General features: G+C 38.5%; 1 protein-coding gene across 2 annotated transcripts in view; it reads right to left on the minus strand.

The window, feature by feature from the left end:
• Positions 1-14121, minus strand: part of VWF (von Willebrand factor) — a 147471-nt gene that overhangs the window by 69510 nt on the left and 63840 nt on the right. For both annotated transcript variants that reach the window (XM_042835063.1, XM_042835062.1), the window contains exons 22-28: positions 11300-11446; positions 10479-10619; positions 7914-8033; positions 7152-7308; positions 6473-6631; positions 4186-4321; positions 139-1466 (exon numbers count right to left, since the gene is read on the minus strand). In XM_042835063.1, coding sequence (XP_042690997.1) covers positions 139-1466; positions 4186-4321; positions 6473-6631; positions 7152-7308; positions 7914-8033; positions 10479-10619; positions 11300-11446 — 2188 coding nt within the window. The remainder of the gene's footprint in view (positions 1-138; positions 1467-4185; positions 4322-6472; positions 6632-7151; positions 7309-7913; positions 8034-10478; positions 10620-11299; positions 11447-14121) is intronic.

Here is a 14121-nt window from a genome sequence, read left to right on the forward strand (position 1 = left end):
TAAGGATAAATGTTCCTTCCTTTGCATTTGGACAAAATATCAGTTGAGATACGAGAAATTTCAGACACGTGAAGTAAAAACAAAGGAGACAGGATAGAGGAAACAGGAAATTACACAAAAAAATACATTCAACTTTACCTGGTATTTCTGTCCAAGTTTTATAAGAGCAGCATGACTGCAACACTAATTCAGGTGCTTCTTCAATAAGTGTGCTGTAACTTTGTAAGATTATTGGTCTATTAGGCTGACTGATCATTCTGAGCTCTTGGACATTTGCATTGGGAGTTATGCCTATGGGAATAACATTTATGCTCGTAGGATGTCTTGTTATAACATCAGTGGAAGGATTGGATGACACCATATATACCAAGTGAGGCACATTCTGCCTGCCTCCATTTGCTGATGTAAATGTATGTTTGGAAATATAGTCAAGAGCATGCCCAGTGTTGGTGGCCTTCCCTCCTTGGTAGGGTATACTCCTCACTTTCTCAATAATACTTTCTTTAGACTGTATTTCCCTAAAGGAATACTCCAGAGTGATAGTGTCTGAATACTGCATGACAGTAACATGAATATTTTCTTGTCCTATATTCATTTCTCTGAGCACTTTCTCAAGGAACTTCTTGATGATATTGAAATTTTCCAGCCCTACATTGTCAGATCCTTCAACAACAAAAGCGATGTCCAGACTTTTTGTAGTGGGATTTTCTGAGAAGTGTGGTGGTACTGTAAGCACTCTCTGGGTAAATATGTCATTAGACATTGTTGGAGTGGGTACAGGAGAACTTTCTGCAGGCCCAAGATCACACAGATAATCAATTAGGAGATCTCTGTTATCCATTAGCTCCAACACATTGTTCATTTGGAAGGCTCTAGTATGTAACTGCTTTTCAATGAATCTGATTTGTTCCACATTAACATGTGGTCCAATTCCCACAGGAATAACTGTAATATTTTTTTTCTTCAAGGCTGGGATGATGGTGCGGACTTTTCCTGGAGACTTGCTTGCTACAAATAGCATCGCAATTTGGGCAGCATTAGTCCTTTCTGCTTTTCCAAACACTTGAAACACAATGTATTTAAGGACTTCAGCAACAGATGCTACTTCATCACCTGTGTATTTTATGCTTTGGACAATTTTTTTCATCTGGGACTGTGTTTTGATATCTTTAAGGCCAAGGTAGATTGTAGGCCCAGCCCTATATAACAGAATTGACACTCGGATTTTCTTTTGAGAGATGTGGAGTTTGTTCATCATTCCAGTTATGAAAGTCTTCAGCTGTTCAAAGTCCTCCTCTGACAGTTTATTGGAGCCATCCACTAGAAAGGCCAAGTCCATCATCTTGCTGCATGAATATTCACTAGGTGCAAGTTCTCTGTCTTCCTCTGGAGCAGGTGTTGTTAGTGTTAGGATTTCTTCCACTGGTCCACAGGACACGCAGGATAAATTCTTCCCTTCGCACAGACTACAAAAAACCATCACAAGTAACTATTAAAAAAAAATAAAAATCAATGCTTTTAATAACATACTGCCCACATCTTACAAAAGAAAGTCCACTGGTTATATACAAACAAAATCAAAACAAAATGAACAAAAACAAAACAAAACCAGAACAAAATCGAAAGAGTGATTTTTTTTTTCATCCCCTTCCCCACAAGGAACTGTATAGCCAAACCCTATTAAACCCACTCAGAGGAGGAACTGTTCATGCATGTTTGCTTAAATACAGGAAGCATTTGAAAATATATGCTGTATTTGTCAGACAGTGCTCTTCTTATAAAAACTTGTAGAACATGTAAAATCTGTGTCTAGGAACAGCATGGAAATACTCTGAGCTCAAGCAATGCAACAACTGGTGAACTTAACTGGAAAACATGGTTTGCTTCACAAGAAGAAAAGCTATGAGGCAAACTGAAGGCAGCTAATACAAAGAAAAATACTAGAGTTGGCTCTAATAAGATTTAGCAAAATTTGTGAGGAGGCTTAGCTTACTCAGGTTTTAATCTTAGCAGAAGAAAAATGTAATCAGCTTTCTATCCACATCTAAATTGTACTAGTTTCCTTTGATTTTTTTCTGACTTCATTTTGTTTTGAATAGCTCTGGTACATGTTTATCTGTTGGGAGAAAAAGAGCCTAGGCTCACATGGTCATGTCCTCCGCTAACCATGTATATTCACCCCCTACGTTTTTTAATGTGTGTTTCTTTGTCTTCCCCATACTGTATTCTATTTTCCAGTCCCTATGTATTTTATGTTTTCTCTTATTCTTCTTACCTTCCTCACAATTTCTGCTCACCTCCCTTAGTACATTTTTCTCTTCTCCCTTCCATCTCAGGTTCGAGTGTACTTCACTACCTAATGCATCTCCACATTATCCACTGTTAATCCTTTCTTAATCCCATAAGATTTTTCACTTCTGTCACTCTCCACCTTTTAGGAACTTTTTTATAATGCATTAATTTCTAACTTCAGTAAAGCTTTAACAATTCTACTCTGCTAATCTTGTTTGTATCATTCTCTTCACTTATCTGACCAAAAATCAGTACATCTGTACTCATGAACAACACGACTCAGAATCAGTAAAGACATTTTACTTGTATTACTGGACAGTATAAGGGAGAGAATATGGAAAATATATGAAGGAGTAAGGATCAAAAAGTACTAATTCTCACTGTCAGAGAAAACCAAAGATGCATAGACCGAACAAGTAAATGCTAGAAGAAGGCATCATTTTTTTTTAGGAAAATGTGTCATTTTACATATGGCATCTTAGTTTTAAGTTCTCACAGGGCTATATTATATTCAAGCTGCTTTGAGTGTCGTTTTAATTGAAGAATGCTCAGATATTTTTGGCATTAATGCAAAGCAACAGAAGATTTATTATTTTAATCCTAATATGAACAAGACTTTTCTACTTTCCAATTTCCTTTGGGCATTTGCTATAAAATTCATTTTTGCACAATATCTTTTATTGTTTGTACAGATGGTGTAGGCATTCTAAATTAGGTGACAGCTATGCAAAAAGATGTTTCCCTAGTGAGGTAAGTTATCCTAACACTCTGTAATCTTTTGTGAACTGCAGCCAATTGATCGACATTTAAGAAAAATTATTATTAAAAATTTCAAGGATTAGGAAACATATACTCAATTGTGAAGACTCTTTCTTGACCTCTTGATGGAATTCAAGGCTCTTCATGAATACAGTTGTTTTATTGATGGTGTTTCATGGTTTTTTTTTAGTTATTGATCAGCCTAACAGTCTCATGTCTTGGGTTTATAATGCAGATGCACACTAGCTCCAGCAAAAGGCCAAGAATTCCAGTTTCATACCCATTTGGAGGTTCTGTGACGTTCAGACTCTTTGCAGCTAAGGTGTTAGTCTGGGCTAATAGCTGCTGCAGTTTAACAACTCACTTTCTGTTAAATAAGATCAAATTACATAATGGAAAAGAATTTTGTATTCACAGCATTTGGAGTTACTAGTCAAAGTATCTCTCAAGAGACTAGAGAGTTGAACCAGGCCAAGCTTTCAGGTAATATAGAACTTTGTGTAATATGCCATTTAGCAGCATACAATATGAAAATCTGTCTCTGCCACTTTGCAGCTGAAGGGCCTAATCCCACATACTGCACAGCAGCATAGTGCACCCTTGCATTAATTTTGTAATGGTTGGAAATGCATGCATGGAGGATCAGACAGCAGTATATCATCTTAAAATCTTGGGGAAATTATTTTCTCAATTATGCTGCACACTACCAAATGCTCAGAAAGTTCAAGATGGAATGCATTTTTCAATCTTTCACTATACGTATATAATGTTCCTTAGTACCAGCAGGAGGAAAGAGTTTTGATAGCTCTGCTGATATTGAATCACACCTTACAAAAAAGAAGAATGACTTAAATTAGTGAAGCCACCACATACCAGAAAAGACACTGTTGAAAGGAATTAATGGATTTCCCTTTCTTAAATTCAATTGTCATCCAACTGCTCCATCCATCAAAAAAGTTCATTTTCAGGATATTTAAGAAAGAGTATTGACACAGAAGAGGATTTCTAAGCCTCATATTCAGTAGTGTTATTAGGTTAAGTCCAAAAACATATTTGTAGGGATTCATTTCATCCCTCTCTCTTTGTCCTCCTCAACAGACATGTTATTTCACTACATAAACTCTTCCATCATACCAAGATTGACAGTGCTGCGGATGATCTCTGTTCAAAACTACTCTCCTTCCATGTGGGATCTTGACATCTCCAACTGCACACACTGGACAGTCTTCTGGACTGACACAATCCAGGGATAGTTCATCAAGTATTTTCCCTGTTTTGAAATAGGACAGTAATATAAAAATGCCAGTATTCTTGAATTGCAAACTCAATCCATTGCATTTATACTGCTTAAAAAATAATGACTAATTTTCTGACTTGGGTTCAAGTTCTGAATACTCGACTAGTGTTAATGTCACCACAAATTTGACTTCAAAACAATTTTTATTTTAGTGGGATATTGGAAATATTTTACTCAGTGTATAACCTGCAACAGCCAGGGCCATGCAGAAGGTGAACATAGTTCAGAATAAAGTATTAAAAATACCATGAGAAAGAAACATTCTCCTTTTCACATGTATATTACTGATTTGACCTCTTATTTCGTACCTCCTGGTACTGATCATACCAGAGTACTATTTAAATGTCTATTACCTGAATACTGAAGGCTTGAGTATCATATTTAATACTTACATAAAGTTATATCCAAGAAGGCTCTCACTGGTCTGTAAAAGTGTAAACAGAAGTACCAAGACCCAGAATAGCTATTTTTGGTCTTAAAAAAAATTTCTTTTTGTGCTTTCATGTGATATGATCCATAAAATCATAGAATCATAAAATCATAGAATGGCCTGGGTTTAAAAGGAACATAATGAGTATCTAGTTTCAACCTCTTCTGCTATGCGTAAGGTTGCCAACCACTAGACCAGGCTGCCTAGATCCACATCCAGCCTGGCCCTGAATGCCCCATGGGTGGGGCATCCACAAATTCCTTGGGCAATCTCTTCCAACGTGTCACACGACCTTCTGTGTGAAAAACTTTCTCTGAACATTTTACCTAAATCTCCCTTGTCTCAGTTTAAGACCATTTCCCCTTGTCATATCACTATCCACCCTTCCTGTTTATATGCTCCCTTCAAGTACTGGAAGCCCATAACAAGGTCTCCCTGGAGCCTTCTCTTCTCCAAGCTTAACAATCCCAGTTCCTTCAACATTTTCACTCTGATCTTATGAGCCACATATTCACTTGAGTTTTCACTCTTCATTTGGATCTTCCTTATCTTTCATATTTTCCTCCTGCACTTTTTTTGTTTTCCCCTTTCTAAGAAATCTTATGGGTACAGTTAAGCCGAAATCTGCCGGGCAGCTTCAGAAGCATTGGAGCCCTGAGAGCAGTGAGCAGGTCAAGTTGAGGAATTTCCTTCACCACAGTAGCTTCTTCGAAGGCAAGCATTTTGTGAGTATTGAAATAGGCTGGTTTTGTTATTGGGATCTATATAGTAGCTTAATGACCAATATATTAATTTATTAAAAGGAATCAACAGGTGCTAGTTAAAACATTTTTCAGTCTAGCTTTGCTTGGTGTGTCAATAGCCTTGTTTTTCTCAAAAATTCTGCTTCACAGAAGCACTGAATTTACAGTAAGACTACTTTAATCTTCGCATCCACCAGTGCAAGAACTTTTCTTGAGTTTCAAGTAAATTGTTTTGAGTTACAGTGCACCAAGATAGAAAGCTGTTCACTGGGGAAAAACAGCTAAAAGGGCACTGGGAAGAAGAAGATGATGGAAAAATGAGGAGAAAGTAAGTGGTTTAAGACCACGAGAGGGCCATGCATGCCCAGAGGGACATTAGCACATGTTAACAAGTTCTTGGAAAAGAATGAATATGTATGCCAATGTATTGCATACGTATGTCTTAATTGTTTAAATGTATAACTTGAACTCCCAGTGTGCATGCTTGGTTTATCAAGTCGCCTCATATGTGTCATGAGAAATAAGGGAACATTGGCTTTGTATCTCCACATTACAGTTAGAGAGTTTCTTTCCTGGATTTCAGATAACTGCATCCAGCACAAATTCATAACTTACACAGGCAACAGCCTCTGTCATTAAATAGCCCCTAATCCCCTATATCCATGATTACACTGCTCCCGTCTCATCATTCACGATGACAAGATTCCATTCTTCTCTTCCTGGAACAATTTAGTGCCCTCCACACATTGTCCTCATCTCACAGACACAAATTAGGATTCCTAACCAAATTCCAACTTACGTGTCAAGAAACTGTAATGAAATATATCAGTTAAACAGTTGAGGAATTAATTTCAGTATCTATACCCTAAGCAATTTCCATCCTTAGAAATCTGTGAATGTTCCTGGAATGTAAAACTGTAATTAACTGACTGCAGCAAAAAATGGACTTACCTGCAGGACAGTGAACATGGCATCCTTCTACACACTGTAAAGGGCACTTCAAAGGTTGTGTGTGTTGGCATGTTACAGGGCAAGCAGGTCCACAGCTATTGTATCTCCATTCACATTGATTATCTAATTCTTGTTTATTTAGGTTCTCACAGCTTTGTGCTATACAATAAAAGAATTGAAGGCAAAAAATCAACACTGAAGTCATCATGTCTTTCAGAACTAAGACACCAAATTGAATAGAAGGTGCACTGCATACACATTGAGAAATATTTACAACTTAAAATAACTTCCCCCAGTCCATCCAGGGCAGGCTACTTCTTCAAATACATCTATTTTTTCACATAATGAAATACTTGGTGTAGATGAGGGAGAGTTGTTCTTGACAAAAATGATTACTAAGAACAAACTCTGTATCTACTAAAAAAAAATATCTGGATTTGACTGGTCTACAATCCATTCTATCCCATTTTTGAGGGAATGGCCTTTCAAAATAAATAGAAAAGGGAGAGGAAAAACCATGACTTGCAATCTCTGTCCCATTGCAGTGAATTTCTCCGGACATCAGAGGGAACAGAACTAGATAAGAATAGTTTAGCTTCTTGATAAAGAACCTGAACCTTTTCCATTTACTTGTCATTCAAAATCATTTCCAGTTCTTCCCCATCGACATCATACTTACGGCACAGATCTTGTGATCTCCAGTGAACAATGGCACCTTTTTGTGCACAGACATGTGCATAGGCTGCTATAGCATCGCAGAAACAAGCACAGTCTCCAATAGATTCACAGGCACAAGTGTCATACATGCAAATATCCACGTAAGGCTCAGGATTCACCTGAAAAAGATAAATTTAGGATACAGTACACTAAATCACCTTACCCCAAAAGCATTTAACATTCAGATGGTTTGGCTGCTCCACTCACCAAGAGCTGAGATGTTATGTAAATCAGTGCAGATCTTTCTGCTGATGCCAACAAGAACTCAAATGGGGCCACACTCTCAGTTGCAGGCATTGTAGTTTATTGTCCACCTTACTACTCTAAAGAGTGGATCAGCTTTATAAATTCTGAGCCCTATTACCAAACTGTCTCGTTCAGTTTGAGTAGAAAAAAGCTTGAATGGCATTGCATTAGGTTAACTTTTCCTCCACCTTCCCTCCCAAAATGCCAACCCTTTTACTTGTCTTCACACATCTGTCTAGAGTTTAGAGTGAAATTTTCCTCAAGCAGAAGTTTTTCTGTGGTTTTCCACTAGGGGAATCTTGCATTTTCCCAGCTGCTTTAGCTGTCAGCTAAATACAGGGTCAGAGATGAGAATACCAGTTATGCAGTCCATGTTCCATGTGCTGTCAGAGTAGCTACACTATTTCCCTCAGCTGTAATAACTATCAGCAGAGGTCATGCAGAACTGAGAAATGAGAAACACAGACAGGATACTTACAAGTTTTTTGCATTCTTCAAAGAGTTCTCCAGAAAGAATGTTGCATGATGTTTCTACCATCACCTGCTTCAATACGTTGTCATTACACAGTGGAGACACCAGGGCCTGTTCCCAGTTGAACTTGTTATAAGAGACATGTACACACTGCATTAGCCTTACTTTCAGAACCCTAGGACTCTTCAAACTGAAGAGATTAACTCACTTTAGACATTTTTCACAACAAAAGAAATTTGCAGAGTGCAAAGCAAAGCATGTCACCTCCCACATTTTCACCAGCTCTGGAATGCTACAGTCTTAACATAGATGTAATCTTAGTGGTAAGTGTTGCTGTACTGAACATCTATAACAATAATTCACGGCTCTTCAATAGACATGAGAGACTCACAAATACAACGACTCTTCAAAAGACAATAACCAAGGTCACTGCTGAATACAAAAAGGCTCAGAAGTCTCCATTTTAATTTAGCTAAGAACATAGATACTAACATGTTATTTATCACAGTGATATACTATGGATTCTACCCTGCACATCTCACTCCTCATTGCCATAATTTCTCCTGTTCTCCAGTCAAGTCATAAACATATTTATTCATATTTATGTATATTTATTTATATACATGTATGTATTTATATGAATGAATAGAAAGGAAGATAACACTGAAGTTATGTCACTGCACATAAGTAAACCAACTCAAAATTCCATGTGATCAAAAACAAATATTGACTTTTGTTTTCTAATTATTTAAATATTTTGAGGAAAGGTCTAAAAAGGCCTTTTCTTCCTCCCTTTGAAAATATAGGCCAGTTTTTGAGGCAAAGTTTTCAGCCTTAAAGGCATCATATGAATGAAAAATTCTACTTTTTAAATATCAAAAAAGTTGTCTTTGAATTGTTTCCAAAATTTGGGGTTTGGAAATACTTTTGGACATATTATTTGAGAGCTTGAGATAAATTTATTTTTCAATTTCTTCCTTTAAAAACTTAGCATTTGGGAAAGAAGTGCACTCTCACATGTAGCATAACTAGTACATCAATAAATCACATTATCTCCAGGACAAGGACTTAGGTAACACTTTTGGATAGCAGTTAAGCTTCTCAAAATTCAGAAGCAGTGATAACTGTAAGAAACTATTCTTTTACATCATTGTCTCAAAGCTTGCTGGGGACACAGATGGACAAGTCCAAGCAAGTCCTGGTCAAGTGTTGAGAAATCCTTTGTCTGAGGGACATAGATGGACAAGACCGGTGCAACAAGAGAGAGATAAGCCTCAGATTAATGGCCAAGAAGCAGTCTTTTGTGTGGGCTTATTTCAAGGAAGACGGCCATCTCAGGAGGTGCTGCACATGATTCTTGCCCAAGCACCCAGGAATGCCACGATGGCAGAAGAAGAAGGATAAAAAGGGGACCCACAACCACGAGGTTAGGTTTTCTGGCAACAGATTCCTCATGAAGAGGAGGTTTCTGACATGAGAAGCCTTACAACCTGCCTCTCTCCCTCCTGGACTTGCTCTGCGCTCTACCTGCATGCTGAAAAAGAACAAAGCTGTCTGCCATCAGATTCCTCACTATGAAAATCCTGTATGCTGATGGACTCTCCTGGGCCTGCTACCTGAGTCCTGCTGCCTTCTCCCATACTGACTCTGCGACTTCTTCTTGCTACCTGCTTGCTGCCCAAGGCCAGTCACACTGCTGTTGCTCTCCCCTTGTGCTTTTGCCTCAAACCTTCAAAATGGCGTGCATTGGGACCACTGCTGGATCCTGGCGGCGACTATACCCACTTCATATAATTCTTATTTCCTATCTTTTCTATCACTCTCCTTCCCTTCCCTGTCACTCTAATTCATAATAGTAGCCGTCCTTCCCTTCCCCATCTCCCTGATTAGATTTATAATAAATTGGTTGGACCAACATTTGAACCGTTGTTTCTTAATCTCACACCAAGTATACACATATTAAAAAGAACCTCCTCTCTCTCCTATAAATTGGAGTGAGACAATAACATGGCAAAAAAGGTCTTACATTCACTCTTGTACCTTGCCTTTTCTGTTCATGCCTCTCTAATCCGAAAATAATAACAGAATGCTCTCTAAATAACATCAAAAATAATACAGAAAGAAACTAGTCTATGCATTGAGCCATTCATAAATGGATTAACTAAGATGTGGGATACAGAAGTTTGGATGGAAAAATATGAAACATTTATGTGAATTCCTTTTGTCTGAAAATTACATCTGGCTGATTTTTTTTTAAAGTAAGTTTCACCATGAGATTTCCAGTTATACCTGGATTTCTAGCATCTAGACTGGCAAACTCTATGAAGTCTTTACCTTTCAGACTGGCTATGTTAACGTTCATCTAAAGCCAAGATGCCTAGAAACATTAAAATAATTAATTGATCTTTCATCAGATTTCAAAAAAGAATTTTTTCAAAAAATTACAAGAGTTCATTTTTGTTTATTTTTTTTCAAGTTTCATTTTTGTTTTCTATTCCTTCAGAGCTCTTTAAGCACTCCTAAGTGATACTGTAAACAGTATTAATTACTTTTCAGCTCATTCACAATCACCTTTTCGACATCAGCACAGTGTGTATTAACTTTCCAAGAGTTTCCAAAATCAACTGGATCCACTTCAAGATGTTCATTGCTGCTGGTCAAGTCATTGTTTTGGATTCCATCAAAATTCCCACAAAGACCACACACTTGATCCTTGCAGGGAAAGAAATACAAAATACATAAATGATACATCTATAGGCTGGCTCAGAGTTTTGTTTAGAAGTCTTTTTAACCCAGTGCATTAAAGGCACCAGTCTTAAAAACTGAATTATCCCTGTCCTTGTCAAATTCCCTAAAACATACACAGACTGACATGAAGGATATTTAGTTCCCATTCTTCTTAACTGAAAGTAGGACTAGCCTGTTCCCATGTCTTCAGGGAGGTGAGAAGACAATTCTGACTAGTGGTGCCTGTTGAGTCTGTTTGGGACAGGACCAGGAAGTTTACATATGACCCTATTTTATTCCTCAAGATGATTGTCCAGTCACCATCACTAGTGAACCTGGCTCTCTACACAGCTCCTCTTGTGAAAGAAACGAAATAAATTTTCTCAGTCTTTCAAAGCGGAGTTACTGTTAGGCACCATAGCATTCATCATCATAGCTCATCTCCAAAGACAGAAAATTTAGCCTTTACAATTGAAGCACCAGGTAAAGTAAGCAACCCTTGTGTATCACAAAAAAAATCTCTTCATTTTCAAGCACGTAGCTAATACTTCAAGGCAATCCATCTTTGCAAAGGAATGCATGTCTGCATTAAAAACTGCTATCAACAAGAGAGGTCGCAAGTTCATTCTTTAGTGAGAGTAAGAATTAAAGCAAAAAACACTTACATTGAAATTGGCTTTTAAGATAACTGAGACTCCCATGGCAAGATCCCATGTCACAGTAATGCTTTCCCTCAGTAAAATGATGTAATAACGGCCAGACTTCATGACTTCTAAGTCACTGCTGTCTTTAGGAGATACCTTAATGTTTACCTGAACAAGAAAAACAGATTGTATTACCAATGATTTTCTTTTTCACTTACATCATTTTCCCAGTAGGCATAACATGAACTCTTATAAACAGTGGTTATGTCCAACCATGTTGTTTGCCAGAGAACAGACAGCTTATAGACACCACACAGATAGTCCAAGAGGGTTTGCAAAACTGCAAAGAAATTATGTATACAAGACTAATTACATGCCTGCCTCTACTCAGAAAAGCTGCTGTTGATAAGTTAGTTCCTTAAAAGTAAAGCTTCTGAAGAGCAAATTGGGATGAAAGTACAGTCTTTCAGACTCACCGCATTTCTGCATCTTTGAATGAGGTATTGTCATTACTAAGAGAAAGTTGGAAGCTGAAAAACCCCAAAAAATTTGCAAAACTGAAGTAGGATTTATAAAGAGGGCCAGGTATATACAGTTGATGAACACTTAAATATTTTGTAGTTGTTCATTGAATAATCCTTTTTAATAATAATAATCAAAAATATATATATATTAATAATATATATTATAAATATATATTTTTTTATTTTTATTTTTTTATTATTATTATTATTATTATTTAAAAAGGGAAAGGGAAATTTTGTGCTCCTGAGGCAGGTTGCAAAAAAAAAGCTGGATTGGTATAGGTGTAAAGCAAACAGAGACACCCACGCATGGTTATACTGAAGAGCCTGATTCCTAAGTCAGGAAGCTGGTTTTTCTCTGATCATTTACTCCAACAGGAAAAGCCCTGACAGGTTCCTTTTGATGTCTCTTCATTTTACTTCCTGTGTGTGCCTTTCCACCCTGCAGCTAATGGAAACTTGAGGCATTATTTTAAAATACTTTCTTTCAATCCCATTTCAATGATTGTGGTCATAATAGGTTTCCCTTTTCTTGATAGGTTGTGGTTTAACCCGGCAGGTAGTGGAGAACCACAGAGTCATCTGCTCACTCCTCCCACCTTCCTACTCTGAACAGCAAAAAATATGCAACTGTTCTTTCTGTTTTGATAAAGGAATTTGAGGATAGGTTTTAAGATTGCCAAAATAAATAACTTGCAACTTCATTTTCAGTGAATATAAATATAATACCTAATTTTTTTTTTTTAATGGAATGTATTGAGTTGTGTATGGGAACTGTTGAGTCACATCCTCACCTGAGGCAATGACTGGGAGCACAGGTGAAGGCAATTCACCTGTAATTTGCCTGGCTCTATCTCTCCTAAACCAAGGGCTCCTTAAGGGCTCACTGCCAGTCTACTATGACTACCATGTTACTGGTCACCAACCACTACAATCACTGGGAAATGATGAAGTGGACACACTGGCCCAGGTTTAATGGATTGAGAATTCGCTATCTGAAAACATCACTTGTTAGTTACATCAGAAGCTATGGCATGCTGGACAAAAGACAGTACAGTCAGCTGTCCATACAACCATCTGACCTTACACAGGCATGCAGTGACTGTGATGCTTGCTCCAAGATGTGACCGAGATTGTTACCCAACACAACAGCCCATCTTGCTAGAGGACACAATCCTCTTCAGCGATGGCAGGTTGATTACACTGGGCCTCTCCCTCAGTCTGAGGGGGCGAGATATGCCCTGACCTGCATTGAAACGGCAAGTGGGTTAATACAGGCTTATCCAGTGGCGAGAGCAAACCAGGGATATACCATCAAGGTACTTACTAAGCTGATGCCTACAGGGCACCTCAAGTCATCGAGAGCAACCGAGGGACTCATTTTACTGGAGTGATGATACAACGTTGGGCAGAAGAAAACAGCATCAAATGGCAATTCCACCTGCCACATAATCCAACAGGGGCAGGTCTCATTGGACATTATAACAATATTCTTAAGGCTGCCCTGAAGACAGACTCTCAGTTCCCACAGAGGTGGGCAAAAAGTCTCTATGAAGCCCTGCAAGACTTGAATGGAAGACCTAGAGATAGCAGACCCTGTGCCCTGAAAATGCTACAGACAACATGGGCCTCCCCAGTTAGGATCCAAATTATGGGCACTGATCATCAGGTAAGACCCCGAATTGGCAATAAAAATAATCTTCTGCTCCCTGCCCCTGAGAATTTAGAACCAGGTACCCATAGAATAAAATCACCTTGGAAGGTGCAGGTAGGACCGAAGTGATGTGGCCTACTTGGGGGAGATTATTGAAGGTGGAAGTTCGGTAGTCCCTCCAGTAATTGGCACATAGCCTACTGATATTGTGGTCAACACTCCAAACTTCATTGCTAAAGGGACCCCCATCATGTCCCAGTGGCAGATCAGGACACCCCCTTTGGTGCCTGACATAGTTGTGCACAGGTATCTGGCCAAAGGGTCTGGTATAAGCAGCCAGGGCATGCCCCACTACAAGCCAAAGTGTTGATCCAGGATAGAAATGCATCCTGTATCTTGCTCTGGACCTTCCCCTCCTGGTACCCCTGAAGTATCTGTATTACTCCCCATGAGTCTTTGAGCCTCTAGGATCAACAGAAGGAACAAAATGCCATCAAAGAGTTCCAGTGTTGCTGTGAGATCACGTGTGACACCCAGCGATGGTCTACATGGGACTGATGAAGCATAGGATGGACCTGGGATGCATTAAAAAGAGCGTGGCCAGTAGGTCGAGGGAGGTGATCCTCCCCCTCTACTCTGCCCTGGTAAGACCTCGTCTGGAGCAC

This window comes from Centrocercus urophasianus, unplaced genomic scaffold, assembly GCF_019232065.1.
Source record: "Centrocercus urophasianus isolate 14NV4802_14NV808 unplaced genomic scaffold, USGS_Curo_1.0 seq_5, whole genome shotgun sequence".
In the NCBI taxonomy this organism is placed as follows: Eukaryota; Metazoa; Chordata; class Aves; order Galliformes; family Phasianidae; genus Centrocercus; species Centrocercus urophasianus.